The 19,675-nt window shown below is 42.8% G+C and overlaps 1 protein-coding gene across 1 annotated transcript in view; it reads right to left on the bottom strand.

Annotated features, from left to right (window-relative positions):
• Positions 1 to 1,907: 1,907 nt before the first annotated feature.
• The window catches only part of EIF4E3 (eukaryotic translation initiation factor 4E family member 3), a 38,787-nt gene continuing 21,019 nt past the window's right edge, over positions 1,908 to 19,675 (bottom strand). Inside the window, exons 3-7 of the mRNA XM_060161354.1 lie at positions 16,498 to 16,592; positions 14,841 to 14,901; positions 12,168 to 12,234; positions 8,289 to 8,444; positions 1,908 to 3,902 (exon numbers count right to left, since the gene is read on the bottom strand). Of these exons, the coding sequence (XP_060017337.1) occupies positions 3,856 to 3,902; positions 8,289 to 8,444; positions 12,168 to 12,234; positions 14,841 to 14,901; positions 16,498 to 16,592 (426 nt within the window). The 3' untranslated portion in view covers positions 1,908 to 3,855. The remainder of the gene's footprint in view (positions 3,903 to 8,288; positions 8,445 to 12,167; positions 12,235 to 14,840; positions 14,902 to 16,497; positions 16,593 to 19,675) is intronic.

Genomic DNA, 19,675 nt, shown 5'->3' with positions numbered 1-19,675 from the left:
TCCATTCCTATCCTTTTCCTCCTCACCTTCTGACCCCTCTCTGCTGTTGCAGCAGTTAGTTCTCCAGGCATTGACCATCGTGACTCACCAAACTCTTAAGTAACTTGTCATCGGTCTGAATATCCTCTTTTAAGAAATAAACTGTCTACAGGCAGTCCTCTACTTTCATTTGTAACGAGCGAAACGTGACAGAAACATCAATCTAGGAAAGGTGAACAGCAGACTTACATTTTTAAAGGGGAGTTTCATATTTAAAAAGAAAAAAGAATCAAACTCTAACTTTACTTCTCCCTTTGGGCACAAGATTTGCCCACTTTGATGAAATATTTCTGGTATTTCCTATATGTTAGTTTATTTCATTCCTTCTCTTCCTAACCGCTTATAGGCTCAATGAGAGCCTAAGATTTGAGATTTTTTTTTTAAAGCACATCCGGAGTGCTCTATCTTTGACACATTCTTACTAGGTGTAGGAGAGCTAAACTTCTACTGGTAGTACCTCATCAAATTTTTATAAAACCACAAGAGCAACAGGCAGTGGAACCTTAAAATGATTATACAAACAGAGCTGGATACACGATGCTGCTGAGGCAGAACCGCTGGCGGGAAAGCAGCGCCACCATGTGGTCGCTCCAAACGTTGTCAGCTTTGTGTAAATACAAAAGTTGGGATCCTCTCAGAGTTGGGCATCGTGTAGCAAAATGCCCGCCTCCTGGGATAAGAAGGTTATTTTCTAACACACACTGTGACACTGCTTCGGTCACTCAGTGTGACAGGCAGAGAACGAGAGCTGCTTATAACAGGGGTATCTGATTATGTATCGGTGTATCGATGGCCAGGTTGCATCAGATATTTAGTGCGTGATCGGGGTACCATGTTTTGGCGCTAGGGGGACACACTTGGAGTGTTCCCTGTTTAAGGAAGCCTGGACTGTGGTGTAGCCTGCAGACTTCAATGCCCAGCTCTATCACGCTGGCTAGTCCCCTGTCCTTTCACAAAGGACAATCTCTCTGTGGGTAGATTATACAGTATGTCTAGTGGGCCCGATTATGTTCAAAATTTCTTTCAAGTACAAAGTCTTGTGACTATATGTATGATCTAGACATCGGCTAAATTCAAGAAAGTGGAGAAGGTCAGAGTCAAGTTAAACTCAAAGTTTACCAGAATTGTGTTTTCCTTTCCATGTTTTTTCTCCATCAACTGTATCCCTCAATTTAACAGACACGTCATATTAAATGGACGTGTCCTCTGTAAACTACACCCTCACTTCAGAAATGCAGAAACATTGTGGGTGGGAGGAATATTAAAACGGAGTGAGCTGTCATTCAGAAAGCGCTTACAAAAGAGAACCAAAATACAGACAAGTTACTTTCAATGAGTACCATCTGTCCTTATTTAATAGGAATGACAAAGACCAGAGAGCAAGCTCTCTGGCTTCTGGATGGCTCTATGCAGAGAGTCCAGGCTACACCTGCAAAGACTTCACTGAAAGACACCCGCATTCTACTGCAAGTACCCCCTTTACCCAGCAATGGCCGAGGGGGGACGCCACCCTAACACTAAAGTCACGTGCCCCACAAAACATTTCCTTGTATCTCCAGAGTATTAGCTTCTTTAATCCAAAAAGGTAATGAGAGGTTTTTAAACTGATTACATCAGCTTAGTTCATACACTGTCTCTTAAGAACTAAATAGTCAATTAAAACAATTTCCAAAGCAAAATCTGACAAAATCCTCTCTTAGGGTAATTTAGATGATAGGTTTTTAACTTGGGCAAATTAAACCCTTCTCACAGCTGGTATTTTCCACAGGGTCAGAAAGAGTGGCACCAGTTCTCTGGGACAAAAAAACCTACTTTGTGTGTTAAGCCATGTTTCGTGATCATAAACAACAGAAACTAGAGAACATTAATGGGAGCCTAACATGCCTATTCCTTTTATTTTTTTACTTCAAAAGCTACATACATGCAAAAGTTGAACATGTCATCACAATGCTTTAAATAAAGTTCAAAAATAAAAATACTTCAACATCCATTTACTTGTGGAAATATATATGACAATTATAATGAAGATAAGTCAATTATATCCTTTTTCCTACTCTATCAGAAAAATACTTATATTATAAAAAAGAATTTAAATTCATGCCCAGAATACTTTTTTTAAATCCTTGATCAATAATTTAAAAACAAGTTGGATGTTAGTACAATGTTTAAAAAAATAAAAGTTCCAGGCTTTTGAAAAATGGGTCTGATATCCTTATACCTCATTTTGAAATCACTGGAGAAACTCAAGTTTAGAAACAAAGCATTAAAAAAAAAAAAGAAAAGCCATGATCATTGTTATTATGGTTGATGTGGTTAGTGATGCAAGTGAAGGGCACGACTTTTGTAAAAAGATATTGTTTCAAATCCTTTAAAATGTTTGAATGGAGGATTTTATTTACAAACACAGGTTGGGCTGCAAGGAGCCCCACCTCTCTCTGCTGGTCAGTACTGCAAGAGGAATTAAAAATCCTGGGTGCAATGAAGTTGGGATGCACCGCCCTTTTGTGAAAAGTATAAGCATGCCTTAGCTCCCCTGAGTCCAGAAAAAAAAGCCAGCAGGAGGAAGCGTCTCCAAATGGCCCTGCCTTTTTCAGGTAGACGCAGTAGGAGGCTTGGCAGAGTCGACGGAGGGAAATCAGAACATTCTGAGTGTTCCAGAGGGTGGTCATTTCCTTCTACTAAAACCGGTATTTATTTGGTAACGTAATACGATGTATCTCAACAATTCTAAAAATTAATGTGAACAGAATGCATTCAGAGTTCAACTTTGTGAATGTTCACATTCATCCTGGAAATGAGATTTAACTTCTGCTCCTAAATGAAAAAGGCAGGGGAAAGCTGCCCACCCTGGAGAATGACTGATTATTGGAAACGACACACAATGTGAACGGTAAAAGGGGATCATTTAACAAAATGTGTCTGAATTCATTTGGAAAGCCCTAAGTGGGTACACACACCCAAAATTTAGAAGCAGCTTAATTCAAACAATTAAAATATCACCTCCTCTTTAGATCAGAAATTATAAGGTTTCCTATTGAGACAAACCCTTTGCTACCACTCCAAGCGCCTCCCTTTGAAAAGGCCAAATTGAAATTCTGGTTGGAAAGTATTTCCACCGAGGGTCCAAAGATCTACAGTTTGATTTATATCCTGATACTCAACTGTGGTTATAGTTTTCATGTTTGGCAACCCAACTATTCCTTTCCTTTCATCTCGGAAAAAAAAAATTCTTAAAAAGGAAAAATAAAAGATGTGTGTGCTCTCAGTGAAAAATCAGATTAAGTAAGGTTTTTCTTTTCCCTGGGACAGAAAAAACAATGCCCAGTGCACAGTATGTAGGAATGTGTCACAACAAATAATCAAAAGACAGGTTTCACCCAGCTAGTATTCCTCCGAGGACAGTGTGGTTTTCAAAAGCAGTATTGTCACGATTATGCATATTCTCATTAACTAGGTACAGCAGAGCTACTTAAAGGGAAACCAATTTCTTGTGCCTCAATGAAAGGGGAGTATAGAAAACAATAATTAGACTGAATGAGGAGTTTAAAAGGGCAAAAAAAAAAAAAAAATGGAGTGAAAAGAACAGAGAATTCAGAAAGCAAAAAAAATAGCAAGTAATGTGACGGTAAAAACCCACACAATCTCCCTCCACCCCACCTGCCACTTTGAATCCTAATTGCTCAATCTGCAAGGGCAGAAACCCACTCTAAATGGACCAGCATCGGGCTTCGGCAAGTCTTCTCTTCACTCTCCCTCCTGTTAAGACCGTTTCCAAAACCAATCAGCAAAGGACAAAGAATTCTTTACAGAGTGCAATTAGTGTTTTCCACGTCCACCTTCAAAAGCATGATGCTCTTCATGGGCTAAAGGACAGAAAAAAACAAAAAAGAAAAAAAGGAAAGAAAACTTTAAGCAAAGGATGGGGCAACCCTCCTCTAAGGCATCTCATTCAGTTTCCCCCAATGTTGGCAAGAACTCAAATACCCTTGTGTGCTAGTAACTGTCAGCTAAGGCGTGCATTTCCTGAGGAACGTAATAATGAAAATTAACACAAGGAATGAACAAGCAATGGGCACGCTGCCTGTTCCTTCTTGCTGTGCCGGAGAGGATGAGTAACCCCAGCAAGCTGAGGAAGAGGACACACTGGGCTGCCAGCAAATTCTGTAGGGAAATGCGCCCCGCAGAATGCAGTGCTGGGGAGGGGCCTCACAGAACCAAGACAGGGCCATTCACAAGCTCATCTTCAAAAATAAAACAAAACAAAAGTAAAACAGAACTGAGAACACCACCAGGAGGACAGCAATCCTCCTAGGTCCTCCCCTACCTTTAAACACCCTCTGTGGGAAATGAAGTTTCATTAAATGGATGGGTCTTTTATTTTTCCCAATCACGTTTTTTTTTTTTTTTTCTTTCTTCTTTTTTTCCAGCCCTACTGTCTGGCTTGCAAAATGACTAATTAAAATTAGGAACTTCAGAATAAAAAAATGATGCTATGAAAAATATTTTCCAAAGACTTAAGTTTTTATAAAGTGGAGGTGGGAATCGGGAGACCTGTGAAATATAAAATATTTCCTCCAAGGCGAAAGACCCAGTTTGAAAATCCACTTCCTGGACTTGGTTAAACCATCATCATGAAGCAAGGGCAGATCCTCTTCTCTCAAATGGAAAAGTTACTGACTTGGGGCTGAAAAAGCCAAAGGCCACTCAGGATCCCCCATGCTTTGTCCATCCCCCCTCCCCCCTAGGAAGGATGTCCTAGGAGGGCAGACATGGGCTGGCCCATCTCACCTGCTAAGCCCCTCCTAAGTCTGTATTTTTAAGATGGACTAAATTCTTCAGACTAGTGTGTGGTAGGGGTGAGGCGGGGAACTGGACCATTTGCCCTTTAGGATCATCATGGTTATTCACCCAAACCTGCTCTTCACTTGGATAAAACATTGAGAGAAGCACACTTTGCAGCTCCCGGGGTTACGGCAGGTTGGCCCAATTCCCAAGGGTGGCCAGGAATCCAAGCTGACTTAATTGAACATTTCTCACATGTAGAACTTTATAAATATTTCACTTTGTATGTTTTTTTTTCTTTTTAAGAAAGATTTTTAGGACAGACATCAAACAAAATGTGGCCTGCTCTTCAATGAAGTATAGCATTGCTACTGGGTCAAGTGGGGGGGGGGGCACAGACCTCTTAGCGATGCTGGACCCCAAAAGATAAATCAAGAGATAGGAACTGTCCATGGATTTTTATTACTTCTCAGTGGGAGGGACAGTTTGGGGCAGTCATAGTTAAGACAGTGCAATCCTGATGGGTCATGGAGATGGGAACAGAACATTCAGAATCGGGAGAGTTCTGGGGAACAGGGAAAAGTTCTGTGGGCCTTGGGTTAGCCTTGGTTGAAAGGGAATATAGAAAAGGTCAAAGCCAGGAGTCAGCAAACTTTTTTCTGGAAAGGGGCAGAGGATAAACATCTTAGGCTCTGTGGGTCACAGGGTCTCTGTCTCAACTATTAACCCTACCCTTGTTACGTTAAAGCAGCCACAGATGAGATATACCCAAACAGGCATTGCTAGGTACCAATACGCTTTATATATAAATACTGGAATTTGGATTTCATACAATGTTCATATGTTACAAAGCGTAGTTCTTCTTTTGATTTTTTTCCAACCATTGAAAAATGTGAAAGCCATTCTTAGCTGCAGCCCATACAAAAACAGGTGGGAAGGGGGCAGATTTGGCTGGACAGTGTAGTTTGCCAAACTCTGCTCTAAACAATTCTCACATTAGAAGACATTTGTCATTCAGCTGCTCCGAAGAGCCCAACAGAATTTGGCGGGGGGAGGGGGTCTCCATTCATTTAAGTTTCTCAGTCAAGTAACCAAACTGTATCTAACCCACAGATAACTTATCAACAGCCTGACCCTCAGCCACCTGCCTGGAGGCCCTGCCCAGATTCATTAGGGCTCTTTCTATGCGGGAAAATCTCCCCTGTCACGTGGCTCCTGTAACAAGACTGAGGAAGAGCGTGGAGTTGGCCATTTCTGACCTAGTTCACCCTACCAGCCTACCTGTTCTTCACCTACCTACCTAACACCCTGCCTGTTCTTCACCTACCTACCTAACACCCTGCCTGTTCTTTATCAAGCTGTGAGTAACATTTCTGCCCAAAACCTCATTTTTCCAAATCAATTCTGCAGCACGTGGTGTATAACCCTACTGAGTAAAGGACTGCCTGCTTCATATAAAATAAAGACAATTGCTTGTTTTTTCCAATTCCAATTTTTATTTGAATAATCTTTGAATTTTTAAATGTCAGTTTATGCCCTTAAAATATGCATTTCTACTAAGACCCGCAGCCAGTTCTGCCTGACTCACGAACGTCACCGTGGCCTCCACATAAACGTAGACGCCCTAAAGGGCGCCTGATCTGGGGAGCTGCAACGTCCCCTCCTCTGTCTGGCTTTTTTCTCCCCCCACCCTCCCCCAACCCCAGCCAACACAACAACGAAGTGATGACTCATCTTTGCTTAGTCTTACCTCATTATTGCCACTGGCCTAAAAACTAGCCTAACCGCTCAGTGGCCCGATTACCTCTGTGGCCTAAACACTCCTATCGTGTGTTGAGCCTGCTGCTACCCTACGTGTTAGAATTTTGAAGCAGAAGGGACCTTGGAGATCATTTAAGACCAACCTTCTCAACAGTCAGATGGGGAAGTGGAAGGAGGAGACACCGCGACTTGCTCGAGGTCACAGTGTTGAAGTGGGACAAAAGTCCAGACTGCCTGACTTGACCATTCCAAATCGCTTCTCTACTCTTTGGAGTCAAATGTGGAGAAGGTCCTAAGGAGGTAAAGAACGTGTTCGCCCCGTTCATAAATGGCGGCGAAACATACTTCCTTTTGGAGAGTTTCTGCTGGAGTGAGTCTCGTGGAGTACAAAAAAAAAAGACCCTCGGTGAACTTTCAATGAATATCTGGGCTGAAAATACAATTAATGCTCCCTATGGAGGCAAAACTGCATCTACAAATGTGCGACTTCCGCATGGCACAATCAATAAGCGCCTTCTGCAGTGCCATCCTCTGTCTCTTTTACTGAAACTTTCATTTAAAATTCAGACGCTAAGCATCTCCTGAGTATCTGCAGCAGCAGATGTCCCACTGCTTAAAATCTAAAGCACTGGGCCTGTGACTATATGAGTGCCTAGAGGGAGGCTTAGTCTTCATATCACAGTAAGACAATCACAGAGCAAAATCTGACTTTTTTTCTTCTCCTTTTTGACGAGGGGTTGGGGAAAGTGAAACGGTAATAGAGTATATTTCACCAATGCTAAGATGCACTCCCCACTCCGCCTCCCCACTGCACATATGAAGACCCCGGAATCAAGAACGTGCCATGGGTCAATTAGGAGCCTTGTATGTTTCTTTCTTAGTAAAATACTAAAATAATACTTATCATCAAGAGCATCTTAGAGTCAATGAAATACCGTGGTTTAAAAAAATTGGGTTACTGACTCTTGGAACAGTCTGGGGAATAGGAAATTCACCACATACGTGTAGGGCTGTCAATGCTTTGCTCTAACTCACTGTTAAAACTGTAACCCGCAGTTTGATCTACCAAACATTGGTTTAATAGCACTAAGCTGTTTTCATTATGAAAAAGATGACTTTTTCAAAAGAGCACACAAAAGCAATGAACATGAATCATGATGGAAACAATGGGTCCACACACCTATTCATACTGTTAACATTTCACCACTATGCGTGCATTCTCTTCTGTGTCACAGTCATCCGTAATGAGGACGTATTAGCATTTCAGTAGAACATTCAATCTTGCCTGTGCGCAGAACGAGTTCCTCCACGGATACAGATGTTATACATTATAAATCCCTGTTTATGAAGGGATGATTGAAAATCTACCTGCCAGCTCATATAATAACTTTTTTTGTTACTGTTGCTTCGAATAGAAGGTAATTTTTTCTGAGAATGACAAGTTTGAGATCAGGTTTGAATTTTTGAAATAAAAACAGTAAGTATCTCCTTTTCTGATCCGTGTGTTTAGGCGACAACTGAAATCGCACTTCAATTTCTGAGGCTACAGTTTTTTTAAAACACCCTTAAAATGTATTTTATTGAATTATTTATTGGATTACAGAATTTCAAGCGATTCTCCCTGCACCTCATTGGCAACACGGTTTCTGTCTTTAAAAGTATGATAGAATAAGCTAGAAAGTAGTAACTGGAAATGAAGCACTTACGTTTATAAAATACGGCTTTAAAAGATATGTGGGGCAGGAGTTCATAGATCTTTTCTAAAACGGTGGCTTCCCCCACTACGGCGGCATTTACATTCCAGACTTGGACGACGTCTTCCCGGTCCCGGACACTGACACTAACTCCTATTACTTCGTCATCTGAGCGGAAGGAAGGGGGAAGAAAGAAATGAGTGATAATTTCAAGTCCGCCGGGAGCCGGTTTCCTAGCACTTATCATTTTATCTGTAAGTTGTAGAGAAGATGATCAAGACAAGGTGGCACGAGAGAACCCGTGATAAATACTGTTTCTAAGGGGGATCGTTGGACAAAAAGCAAGTTAGTGGCAAAAGCTGCAGCAGTCACATCACATTTATCCGGCGACTTAGGTAAACAGAGTGTCCCGGCCAAACAAATTTTCCAGACAAGTGAGTTACCCTTCTTAACATGTTACCGAAGCTTTGGACTATTTCTTACTCTGTTTTGGTAAGACTTTTTCAAGGTGCATAATGATCGGCCCCCCGAAAGCCAACTGAACTCACATGAACTTTTTCCTCGATGCTTGGCGGTCTTTGTGAAGAACAGCAAGTATTTCTCCCGACTTCCCGCCAACCATTCAGAGATCTCGGGGTGGTTAGTGCTCCAGGCCCCAACACTAACTGGACCCAGACTGTGTGTTCCGAGTTGCTCATTCTGCTTTCTGTGGTTTTGCTTGTCTGCTCCTTTCCTATTAATCATCCCTGCTCTTGCCTGTTTCTCCCTAGCCATCCCCCTTCTGGTTTGGGCATTTTAACTGTAGGCTAGAGAATCAATGACCATCTGTTAGCTCTGTGTATAAAGTAAGTATCTTCTAAGTGTGGCCATGTCCTTAGAGCACTTCGGCAAATGGGCAGGAAAGCATTTATCTACTTTGATTAATGTAGGTCTTTTTTTTTTTTTCTTAACTAAATTCTGGATTGGGGGCTGCTCTGTAGGCATTCGAGAATGGTGGCTGGATAAGCAGGATTGTGTACTGTCCTCTGGGGCCACTTTGTGTACAGTCATTTGCAGCAAAATGACAGGAGTAAAGACTTGACTCCTGGTATACATGTTTGCAGCGTATTACTGAAGTAGGGTCACCCCTCTGCCCTTGCACACTCAGCATTGACGAGTGAAATGTGAAAGATGAGCATTATCAAAGTTAGGAAATTTTGCTTTAGTTAATATGTTTTGCCTAATTTTCCTTATTTACTATAAATCTGTACATCTCAACAGTTCTGCTATCAGTTTTCCCGTGTGTCTTCTGGAGGTTACAACGTTCCAGCATTTAGATACAATTTAAATGAGGACCTGTCCAATTACTAAAGGAGTTCATCTTCAGTAAAATAATTCCTTTCTTTCCTCTGTCCTTCCCTTCTCTCCTTCATTCCCTTTTTCCCTCTCTCCCTTCTTTCCTTTGAAACTAAACTTGACTCTGGCTAAATGTGTATGACGTGACACTAAATAATTCCACGTATAGAAGTGTTTGAAAGCAGACAAAATCAGTCGAAGGTGTCAGAAGCTGGGCTTGTGGCCACCTCTGGGGGAAGGGGGGGTGTGGAGAGATTCTGGAGGCCAGTAACATTCTGTTCCTTGATCTGGGTGCCAGTTACAGGGATCTGTTTACTTTGAGAATATTAAGGTACACACATAACAGTTTGCATCCTTTTCTGTATACATGTCACATCTAAACAAAAATTTCCAAAAGAGTAAACAGTACCTGATCACGGCTACCCACAGAAACTTATTATCCCCTCAAGAAATGTGTCTTATGTACGTGTTTCTTGTTTTCTCATTTACCTTCAAAGTATATTTGCTAGAGCTCAATGTTAAATTCTATGTGAACAAAAAATCATCAAGTGAAGAGGGAAGCTTTGGCATTCACCACTTTCAAGAACAGTCGTGAAGACACTAGCTCAGCCTTTCAGGAAAAGAGCAGCATTTTCCAGTCTTTTTGTTTTGCCCATTTCTACACTATTGGGCAGAGGGTACTGTAGCTTTACGGGTGCTGAAAATGCTGAACTGTCAATATTTCAGTCTCGTCTGACTTTTGGTTCCTACGTGTAACCTCCTAGCACAGCACTTTCAGAAAGGGCATGGTAAAAAGGCTGCAGCCCGTATGCAAAAGGAGATCCATCAGCAAACATGTAATATTCATAAGCAGAATCAACCGGCAAAAACGCTGATGATTTTAGGGTACTGGCAGCACAAGACGTCAGAGCTAGGAGGAGCCACTGTTTGAAGATGGGGGAAGTGAGGACCAGAGAGATGAGCTGACCTGCTGTAGTGGTGGAGCTGGGTTAATTAAGAGAGAACAGTTAATACTTAATGGTGCTCTCGTTCCAAAGTCAAGCGCGGAACAATAGGTCTTCTTTGCTCAATCCTGCCTATTTATTATTACTTAGACTATTTTCCCTGGTTCTGGAAACAGGAATAATTCATACAGAAAACTTCCTCTCCCGGGGATTTACTTGTTTATAATTATACCGAAGATGCATTTTTGACTACATATTGTAAAGTTGCTACCTACCCCCTATTTAAACGGAAGGGATCTGTACTTTTAAGATAATTTCATCTTAACCCAGGTTCTGTCTTCAATGAATAAAAAGACGTGTAAGAATTAAGGAAAACAAAAGGAGAATGACTGAAACTGTTAGTGAGGTAAATCTGAAACCTGCTTGGCACCGGCTAGGCCTATAAGGGTTCCCAAAGACAGAACCAGTTAAGACGCCTGAGGGCAAATCAGTCAATACCAAAGAGTTAAAAAAAAATGAAAGCTGAACAGGAAAAATGTGATTCTAAATGTTACCTCAGAAGCATTCAGAAGGAACTACCCAAGAAGAAAAAACAAAACTTTAAATGAGCAATTCAATTTTCCTCTCTCAGTGGTTTCACGACAAAAACAAAGCAAAATAAAAATGGGCTAAGGGATTAACAGGTACCAACTATTAGGTATAAAATAAGCTACGGGGATGTGTCGCGCAGCCTGGGGAACAGAGTCAATATTTCGTAATGACTACAGATGGAGTGTAATCTTTGAAAATTGTGACTCTTTATGTTGTGTACCTGTAACGTATGGGTTTTGTACATCAGCTATACTTTAATTAAACAAACAAACAAAAAAAGCAAAATAAAAATGTATTCACAGGGCTCTCAGAAACGCACTCAGTATTTGAAAACTGAGTGAGTCTTCAAGTAAAGTCTTCAAAGTCAAGTCCTGAAGACTTTACATTTCAGCCCCAGTTGTCAGATCACAGACGCTAATGGCGATTCATCCCCACCTCCCCTTTATCTCTCACTCTGAGTAGAAGGGACCAAGAGAGGGACAGGAGGAAGGGGCGAGTAACTGAGAGGGGCAGAAAGGACTGTGCCGACCTAACTACAAACTTCAGGTGACAACTAAGCCACTGGGCTCTTCTGGAAGAACTGGAACTGGTGAAGGAAGCCCACCACCAGTGGTGTTAGGAGCCCAATGTCAAATTTCATTTTCTTCTGGAACATATATAAGGCTGTATGTCAATTACCCTTCAATTAAAAAAAAACAGTTTTCCTTTTTTTCTGCCTATTTATTTTAGACAGATGGTCACGGACACTATGAAGATGAGCTATAAGTGCAAAAAAATATATAGGCGTATACACATATGTATATCCACGTAATATACACATATGTAAGTATACATATGCACATACACATGTAACATGAAAACGCCACGAGCACATGGGAAAAAGCTAAGTAACTTCATAGTTACAAAAGAAGCAACTCCAAAATATGTAAAAAAGGCAAACACACAGAAACAAGGCTCAGCAAGGAACAAGCAGAAGCCAAGCACGCGCGAGCGGGGACGCCAGAGCTGAGGGTCTCATTACCTGCGACGGCACAGTCTGTGAACTGTTCCCCGATAGTCGCTAACAACAACTCTTTCCAGACTGTGGACTGGTGTGGGAAAAGAACAAAAAGCAAAGCAAAAGAAAACCAAAGAAAAGGAACACATATACATTTTTAAACAATTATCTTCAGGAGCTACCCAAGTCACAGTTTCTTTAACCTCTCACGCCCTTTCCACGCCCGTATCTGGAGCCCGCAGGCATCGCTGAATCACAGGCGTAAACACCCACGTGGTGGCACATGTTTGTACTGTTTTACACATCGCTTTGCACAGAGAGATACAAGGGATCCCAAGTCACAAACTCTGTGTCCACAAAACTGTGGGGTCCGAAGCTACAGAGCTAATCTCTAGTGCCACCTCTGATGAAGTTGAGAGCAACGTGGGGAAAATGCACTCAAACGACCTACACTTTTCCAATTTCTTTGCCTCTCACTGATTCAAAATGTATCAGCTGGTTATAAGTGAATGCTATTAGGACCATCCTTCTCTTCAAAACCCTTTCCTGCTTTTCCAGCAGTTTATAAGGTACTTCCAAGGTTACACAAGTGAAGAACACTTAAGGAAATTTCTGGTTTACTGACTACCAGAGACTTGCAGATCTCCATTCACTTGAAGGCATTTTGTTTCTGCTAAGTGACTGAACTGTGGTGTGTGTGCGTGTGCGTGTGCGCGCACATGTGCATTTCCCTGGAAGAATCAGTGCACGCTCTAGTCCACCTCTTCCCTATGAGAAAACCTGGAGCCTCTTCTGCTGAAGACCCCCTAATGCCATCCAATCAACAGCCAGCATCCACGCACAGGTAACTGGAGGTCTCCAAGTTCTTTCCAGTTCCTCTTCCTCGAAAAGTTCTTGGTTCCGTATCTCTTCCTTGTCTTGGTTCACAGGCCCTGAACTCCACCAGAACCGGGTTTGATTCCTGACAGCCGGCTTAGAGCTGTACCCTAGGCAGGCTTATTAGCCTCTCTGAGCATCAGTTTCCTTCAGTGAACAGGGAATAATAATAGGACCGACCTCCCAGGGCTGTTGTGACCATGAAATTAGTCAACAAATGTTGCGTTCGATGGGCTCAGTACTGTGATTGCAACAACAGCACTGGAGATTTAAGATCCATTCCATAAACAGCTGTGTGTTTGCTCTGGACCAGGCGCCCACTAATGTATTAACTATAATGAGAGTACGTATTATTATGTTCTAATGAGCTGAAAGCAGCCTCACTGAATTTTTAACCAAGACCACAGCAGTCAACCATCATGGCTTTTCACTCTCAAGGAGGGTTTTCTTTTCTCTTTCCTAGACCCTCCGTCTGGTCTACCTGTCTCCCACCTAGAAACCATCCCTTCTGTTTTTTATCTGTCTCATCTGCAGTCTCTTACGCTATTAGGAACAAAGATGAGGGTGTTGAGAGGAAGTTAGGGGGAGGGGATGTTCCCTCTCCTGTTGTGAATTCAGAGGAGGCTGACCCACCGGATTCCCACCGGTCAGCAACAAAGAGAGGGCTGAGCTGCTTGGGATGAGGGCGCTTGTGCAGATGTGAAAGCGTTATTATTTGCGACTGAATGTGGTCAAGTGAGCTGACAAGGAGGGAGGACAAACTTGTCTTTCAGCTACCTTTCATCCAACGCTGACGTCATGATTGTTTCTACCAGAAGTCAATGTCTACTGCAAGTAAATAAAGAACATGGCAAGGAAAAGGTGTCCTTATGGAAATTCAAAACAACTTTCTCTCCTTTCAGGGGGGCAGGAAGAGCTTCACAGGCCTTGCTTGTTTTTTTGTTTGCTCCCCTGACGTTTTAAAAATTATGTATGCCAAATACTAGCCAACTCTCGTAGCTATGCATCTTAACGATAGTTTGCACCTTTAACAAACAAATTGGGTCGTATCTTTCGGTGTGTGCTCATCGGGAAACAATGCAAGGTCAAGCCTATGGGTCCCTGGAGATGTTTCAATCCTTTGAGCTCGTCCAAGTGAAAGAAACCATGAAAAGGTGAGACTGGGGAGCATGTGTCCTTTCATCCATTTTCAAAGGCGGCTTAAGAATAGATTTGAATGCTCTTTTCAGTCGGTACAATGAATTAGAGCCCACTCCCGGGAAACCCAGGTCTCTGAAGCTTGACCACTGCCAACCAGCGGCCGAGCAGGCTGTGCCATTAACCAGGGTTTCATCAGCCCCAGAGGGAGACTGGACACAGCCTCGCATGAAACCCCAAAGGGCGGTGAGATGCAAGGCCTCCCACACATCCCCACTCTCTGTGCCAGGGTCATTCTCAGAAGTGCTTGTCGCCCCAGTGGGGAAGGGACGAGCCTTTGCTGGGAAGGATCCTGCTTCTCGCTACGTAGACCCACTTCCACATGTCAGTCATGGCTGTGGAGGACATGACAGCCCTAATCAGCTTTTCTGTAAAGTTTATAGGCATGTAGCTGTTCAGAACTATATGATACAGTCACACTCTTACACCACTTCTACAGAGACCCACAATGCATTTTCAAGGTGACAGTGTAAGGCAGAAAACCCCCAAGGTCAGAATAGAACTTCTCACCCCCAGTCCCATTCTGAGTCTACCAGGCGGACTGTCTAGAACGCACAAGAGGTTCATCATAAGCTGTCAACAACCCCGAACTTAGCTTCTAGAAAAGGATGAGAGCGAACCTACCGTGCTGTCCTTGGGAACTTTCATCTTCCATACGCCACCCTTTGCATTACTCTCCTCTTCCCTGGATCAAAGACCAATGTTCACAGTTACACTCATGGATTAAGTAGCTCTACATACATCTAGTTCAACAATGGATGACATTAAAAACAACGGAGCATTCTGCAATAAACTCTCCCCGGTTCGTTTTACTAGAAACAGAAGCAGATGAAAGAAAAAGGAAGGGGATGGAGATGGGGAGGGAAGAAGGTGGGATTCAGTGGCCAAAAGGGTAGGGAAGGTGATGGGCTACCAGGTTCTCATCCTCAAGGAGCTGGTGAGGAGAGGTTCCCTAGACCCCCTGGGGTGGACAAACTAATACAAGTGCTTCACATGTGAGAAGGCCTTTACATTTCAATGTCATGCTCTTGACATCGCCTCATCTGATTCGCATTTCAGTCTTGTGTCATAAGCCTAATAGGGGACTCAGCCCCGGCAGAGGACATCTGCTGTCTCCCTGTGTAGTAACTGCTCCCTCTTCTGGCAAGAGCGCCCCAATTTCCCTTTAAGGAGCTACTTGTCCCCTACTCTCATGCCAGACCCTTTCTGATATGGCTGATTCCATATCCTAGCTTTAAAGGTGGGCTTATGACCCAGACACTTATGACTTCGTAGTCTTTATGATTGGCCAGGGATGGAAAGGCAACCCACGCTGGGCCGATGAGAGCCTGCCCTGGCATTTTACTGGAGCTGGTGAATGCTGACACTGACAAACTTGTAGGGCTTAAGACTGGAGCTTATAAAAGCCATTTTGTCACCACAAATGGGAAAACCTGCCTGAAAATTAAGCCAAGGCAGAGAAAAGCAAAGCAAGTCTGACGGAGAGTGTCAGATTCCTAAGAAGAACTGAGCACCCAGATCTGCCTGAAATCAGCCCTACCGGTAGACTGTTTAGTTACAGAAGCCAAAAGATTCCTTTTTTTGGCTCAGTTTACGTTTCTGCCATTTGCTACCAAAGAGCTAAGATATATTCCCATTTTATTAATGAGTAAATGGCTTAGATCAGTTGAGGGACATGATGCAAGGATTTACTACTAGTTGGGACTCCAGCCTAGGCAAACTGGCTTACTGTCCTCCACCCTCAACATTACTCCAGCTATTAAAGAAGAAAGACACCTTCCCCTCAACCCTGGGCCGTGATCGGTATCATACACTTTCTATGTGGTCCACATGAGGTATGTCTGAGGTTATATGATCTTTGTTCATATAATAGATGTGGGTACCACATCTGTTCCCTCATCTCCCCTCCAGCCTATAAGCTTTTTCACTCCACTGTCCAGGTCATTATTGAACAAGTGAAAGAACAAACCCAAATGATGCCACACCCCGATACAAAGACCTGCACGGCACCTTCAGCGAGCTAATGAGGACCTATGTATTGTGAGACTGCAATGGGGTCCTCCGTGGGCGGATGCTGAGACACCTGCTCATCACTCTGGAGCACAAGGGGAAAGGGGTAGAGGGAAGGGGTCTATTTCAAAATTAAATCATGGCTAAAATGACTTTGCGACACCACCAGGAGAAAATTACTTTGGCATTCCAATTTGGCATGAAGTTATTTTATTAAGTTCACAACCATTTCCCTCCCACCTTAACCTCAAACTATACAGAAGACACTTACCAAAGTGGCCGCCTCTCTCCTCTCATTAAATGATAACTACATCTCAAAGGCAGGCTAGTCACAGGAGGAATATTATTGTACACACTCCAGAATATCTTTAAAAGAAAAACACTTTGTTTAATACACCCAGTATTGACTTACTGTGCTTATAAAATTAATGCATTAAAGCTTATAAAATTCATGCATTAAAGAAAAAAAAATCAGATCTCATTAAGTCCTACCCATTCAAATTAGATTTTTCTTAGTATTCTTCCTAATTTTCTGCTAGAAAATGTAACATAACATTAAAGAATGTTCTTTTCTGAAGTCAGGCTAAGTTGTATGCTTCAGGAAGCTATGGTTTAGCAAACATTCCTATGCAATGTGTCCCCACATAAAACAGGGTAAGGATCTTGCTAATGATTTTTCTGACAGGTATATGGCATCTAATAAAAGCCTGTAGTGCTGAATATGTGTACTGAACCATATTTCCTCATGACACTGACTCTGTCTTCTTTCTAAGCCTAGAAAGAGTCTGTTACACTTTGGATTGGGGGAATGGGGTACAGAGGAGGCAAAGAGGAATCACCTCATGTGCTCTGTCCCCCTTCCTTTCCTCTCCCAGGAGGAAAAGGAAATAGCTCAGCTGCCAAAGCCACAAGTTGCCCAAGATGCACGGTGTTAGGAATTCCATGATTGTGTGTTCTCCAAACTCATATAGTGAAACCCAAGTCCCCAATAGGATGGAATTAGGAGGTGGGGTCTTCGGGCATAATTAGGCCATAAGGATGGAACCCCCCCCCCAATGATGGGATTAGTGTCCCAATAAGAAAAGGAAGAGAGTTAGCCCTCTCTGTCCACCATGTGCGGATATAATGAGAAGACGCCTATCTGTCTATAAGCCCAGGAAGACTGCCTTCACCAGGACTTGACCATTCTGGCACCCCTGATCTTGAACTTGCAGCCTGCAGAACTGTGAGACATCAATGTTTGTTGCTGAAGCCACCCAGTCTATGGTATTCTGTTACAACAGCTGGAACTAAGACACAGGGTGGCTGGTAGTCAGAAACAGATTACATAAAAATAACAGAGTAATAGTAACAATGAGAGTAACAGCAGCAACAGTAATAGGGCCAGGATTTGGTCTCTGACTTTTTTTTTTTTTTTTTTTTGCGGTACGTGGGCCTCTCACTGTTGTGGCCTCTCCCGTTGCGGAGCACAGGCTCCGGACGCGCAGGCTCAGCGGCCACGGCTCACGGGCCCAGCCGCTCCGCGGCACGTGGGATCCTCCCGGACCGGGGCACGAACCCGCGCCCCCCGCATCGGCAGGCGGACTCCCAACCACTGCGCCACCAGGGAAGCCCTGTAATTTATCTTAATGGCAACGTAATTAGGAGGTACAATTATTATTCTTGTTTTATAGATAAGGAAACTGAGGCACACGGACTAATCCTCCCAAGCATCACTGTGTGCTATGACCACGAGGATGAGGACAAGAAGTGAGTTTTTACAAAGAAGAAAACCCTTCCCAGCTTGTTTGGAACGGTACCAGGAATCTCTACGCTACCAACTCTATGCACAGAATTACTATACAAATGAAAAATATCACTCTGTGTGGTGAAGTAAGTCAAGGGTGGTTGTCTGGGTCTCATAGTGGATCTGAGGAGAACAGAACAAGCAATCGGACAATTAGAAACATGAATCCAAGGGCATCATGAACAGAGCGGCATAGGTGGAATGAAATTTTATCGATGTTGAATGAGAATCCTTATGGGTTGTTTGAGCCCACGTTGTATGAAAACTGGAGCCAAATTAACCGCAAGGCCAGCAACAGGGAAAGATAAGATGAAACTGAAGGCAGAAAAAAAAAAAAAACCACCTGACAATAGATTTATTAAGAATACCTTATTAAAAAAAAAAAAAGAATACCTTATAAGAACCTGCCACATAGTACGGGGAGCTCTACTCAATACTCTGTAATGGCCTACACGGGAAAAGAATCTTAAAAAAAAAAAGTGGATATAAAAAAAAAGTGGATATATGTATAACTGATTCACTTTGCTGTACACCTGAAACTAACACTTTGTAAATCAACTATACTCCAATAAAAGTTATTTAAAAAAAGGATATGGGGAGAAAAAATTTTTTTAATGCTAGGAAAAAACAAAAAAATAAACAAAAAGAATACCTGGGGTCCCTTATACTAAAACGGTGCTAATGTAGGAAGTAACAGAAAATAGCTCTGTAGTAACAGTAGATGCTCAGACATCTGTCTTTGTGGAGATACCCGCCTTATAAATGGTTTGCTATCAGTGCAAATAATAAGATTACTCCAATATTTCAGTTATAGCCTGTGGTATGGGTGTGAATAGGCAGAGCTGGAATCTGAGGCCGGGCAGTTGGATTCCAAAGCCTGTACCCTTAACCACTAAGCTATTTCCTCTGCAGATATTACTACATATTTTAGGCACATCTTTCTCCAGTCCTAGAAGCCATGGACCAGGTCACGAGGTCATGGACGAGGTCACAGAGTGAGGGGCACCAGTTGAAGATGTCTTCCCACCAGCACGTGCCCTTCATCACACTGACTATGCCACTGCCTTAGCTCTAGCCTAGGACTTCTGCAATGATGTGGCAATGACCTGTGCAGAATTTATGGACACACTTATGCTAGAATATACATCCCTGCTTCCACCAAGAGGACTTTGATGCCAGCAAACTTCAAGTCTCCTAAAAGGCCAGATCACCTGCCCTCACACCCTTGCCAAAGTTCTCAAATCCTAACTTTTCACCCAGTGTTTGAAGCACCTTGGAAAACACAACAAAATGCTTCTCCCGTTCCAAAGGTGAGAACATCACACTAAGGATCGTGCTACAGTGTGTAGCTTTAGAAGCTTCTCTTGAAAACACAGACAACTGATTTTGTTAGTCTTGGCAAATGCGAGAGGAGGAGATTACAGCCCAAGAAGATACAGTGAGAGACTTCACCCTGACCTAATGTACTCATTCAAGTGCATATCTGCATGTTTCTGCATGAACACAAAATGAGAGTGAAATATGCGGTGACCGCATGGAAAAGACCCCCATTAAAGTCCGTGGCACTAAGTCGGTCTGTTTCCATATTGCAAACCTCACGCAGTGTGTAGAATACTCGTCAAGCATGTATGATGGCAAAAGAGCTGAAGGAAGGAACCCGGCA

This window comes from Lagenorhynchus albirostris, chromosome 10 (assembly GCF_949774975.1).
Source record: "Lagenorhynchus albirostris chromosome 10, mLagAlb1.1, whole genome shotgun sequence".
NCBI classification, from domain to species: Eukaryota; Metazoa; Chordata; class Mammalia; order Artiodactyla; family Delphinidae; genus Lagenorhynchus; species Lagenorhynchus albirostris.
This window is presented reverse-complemented; position numbering and strand designations above follow the sequence as displayed.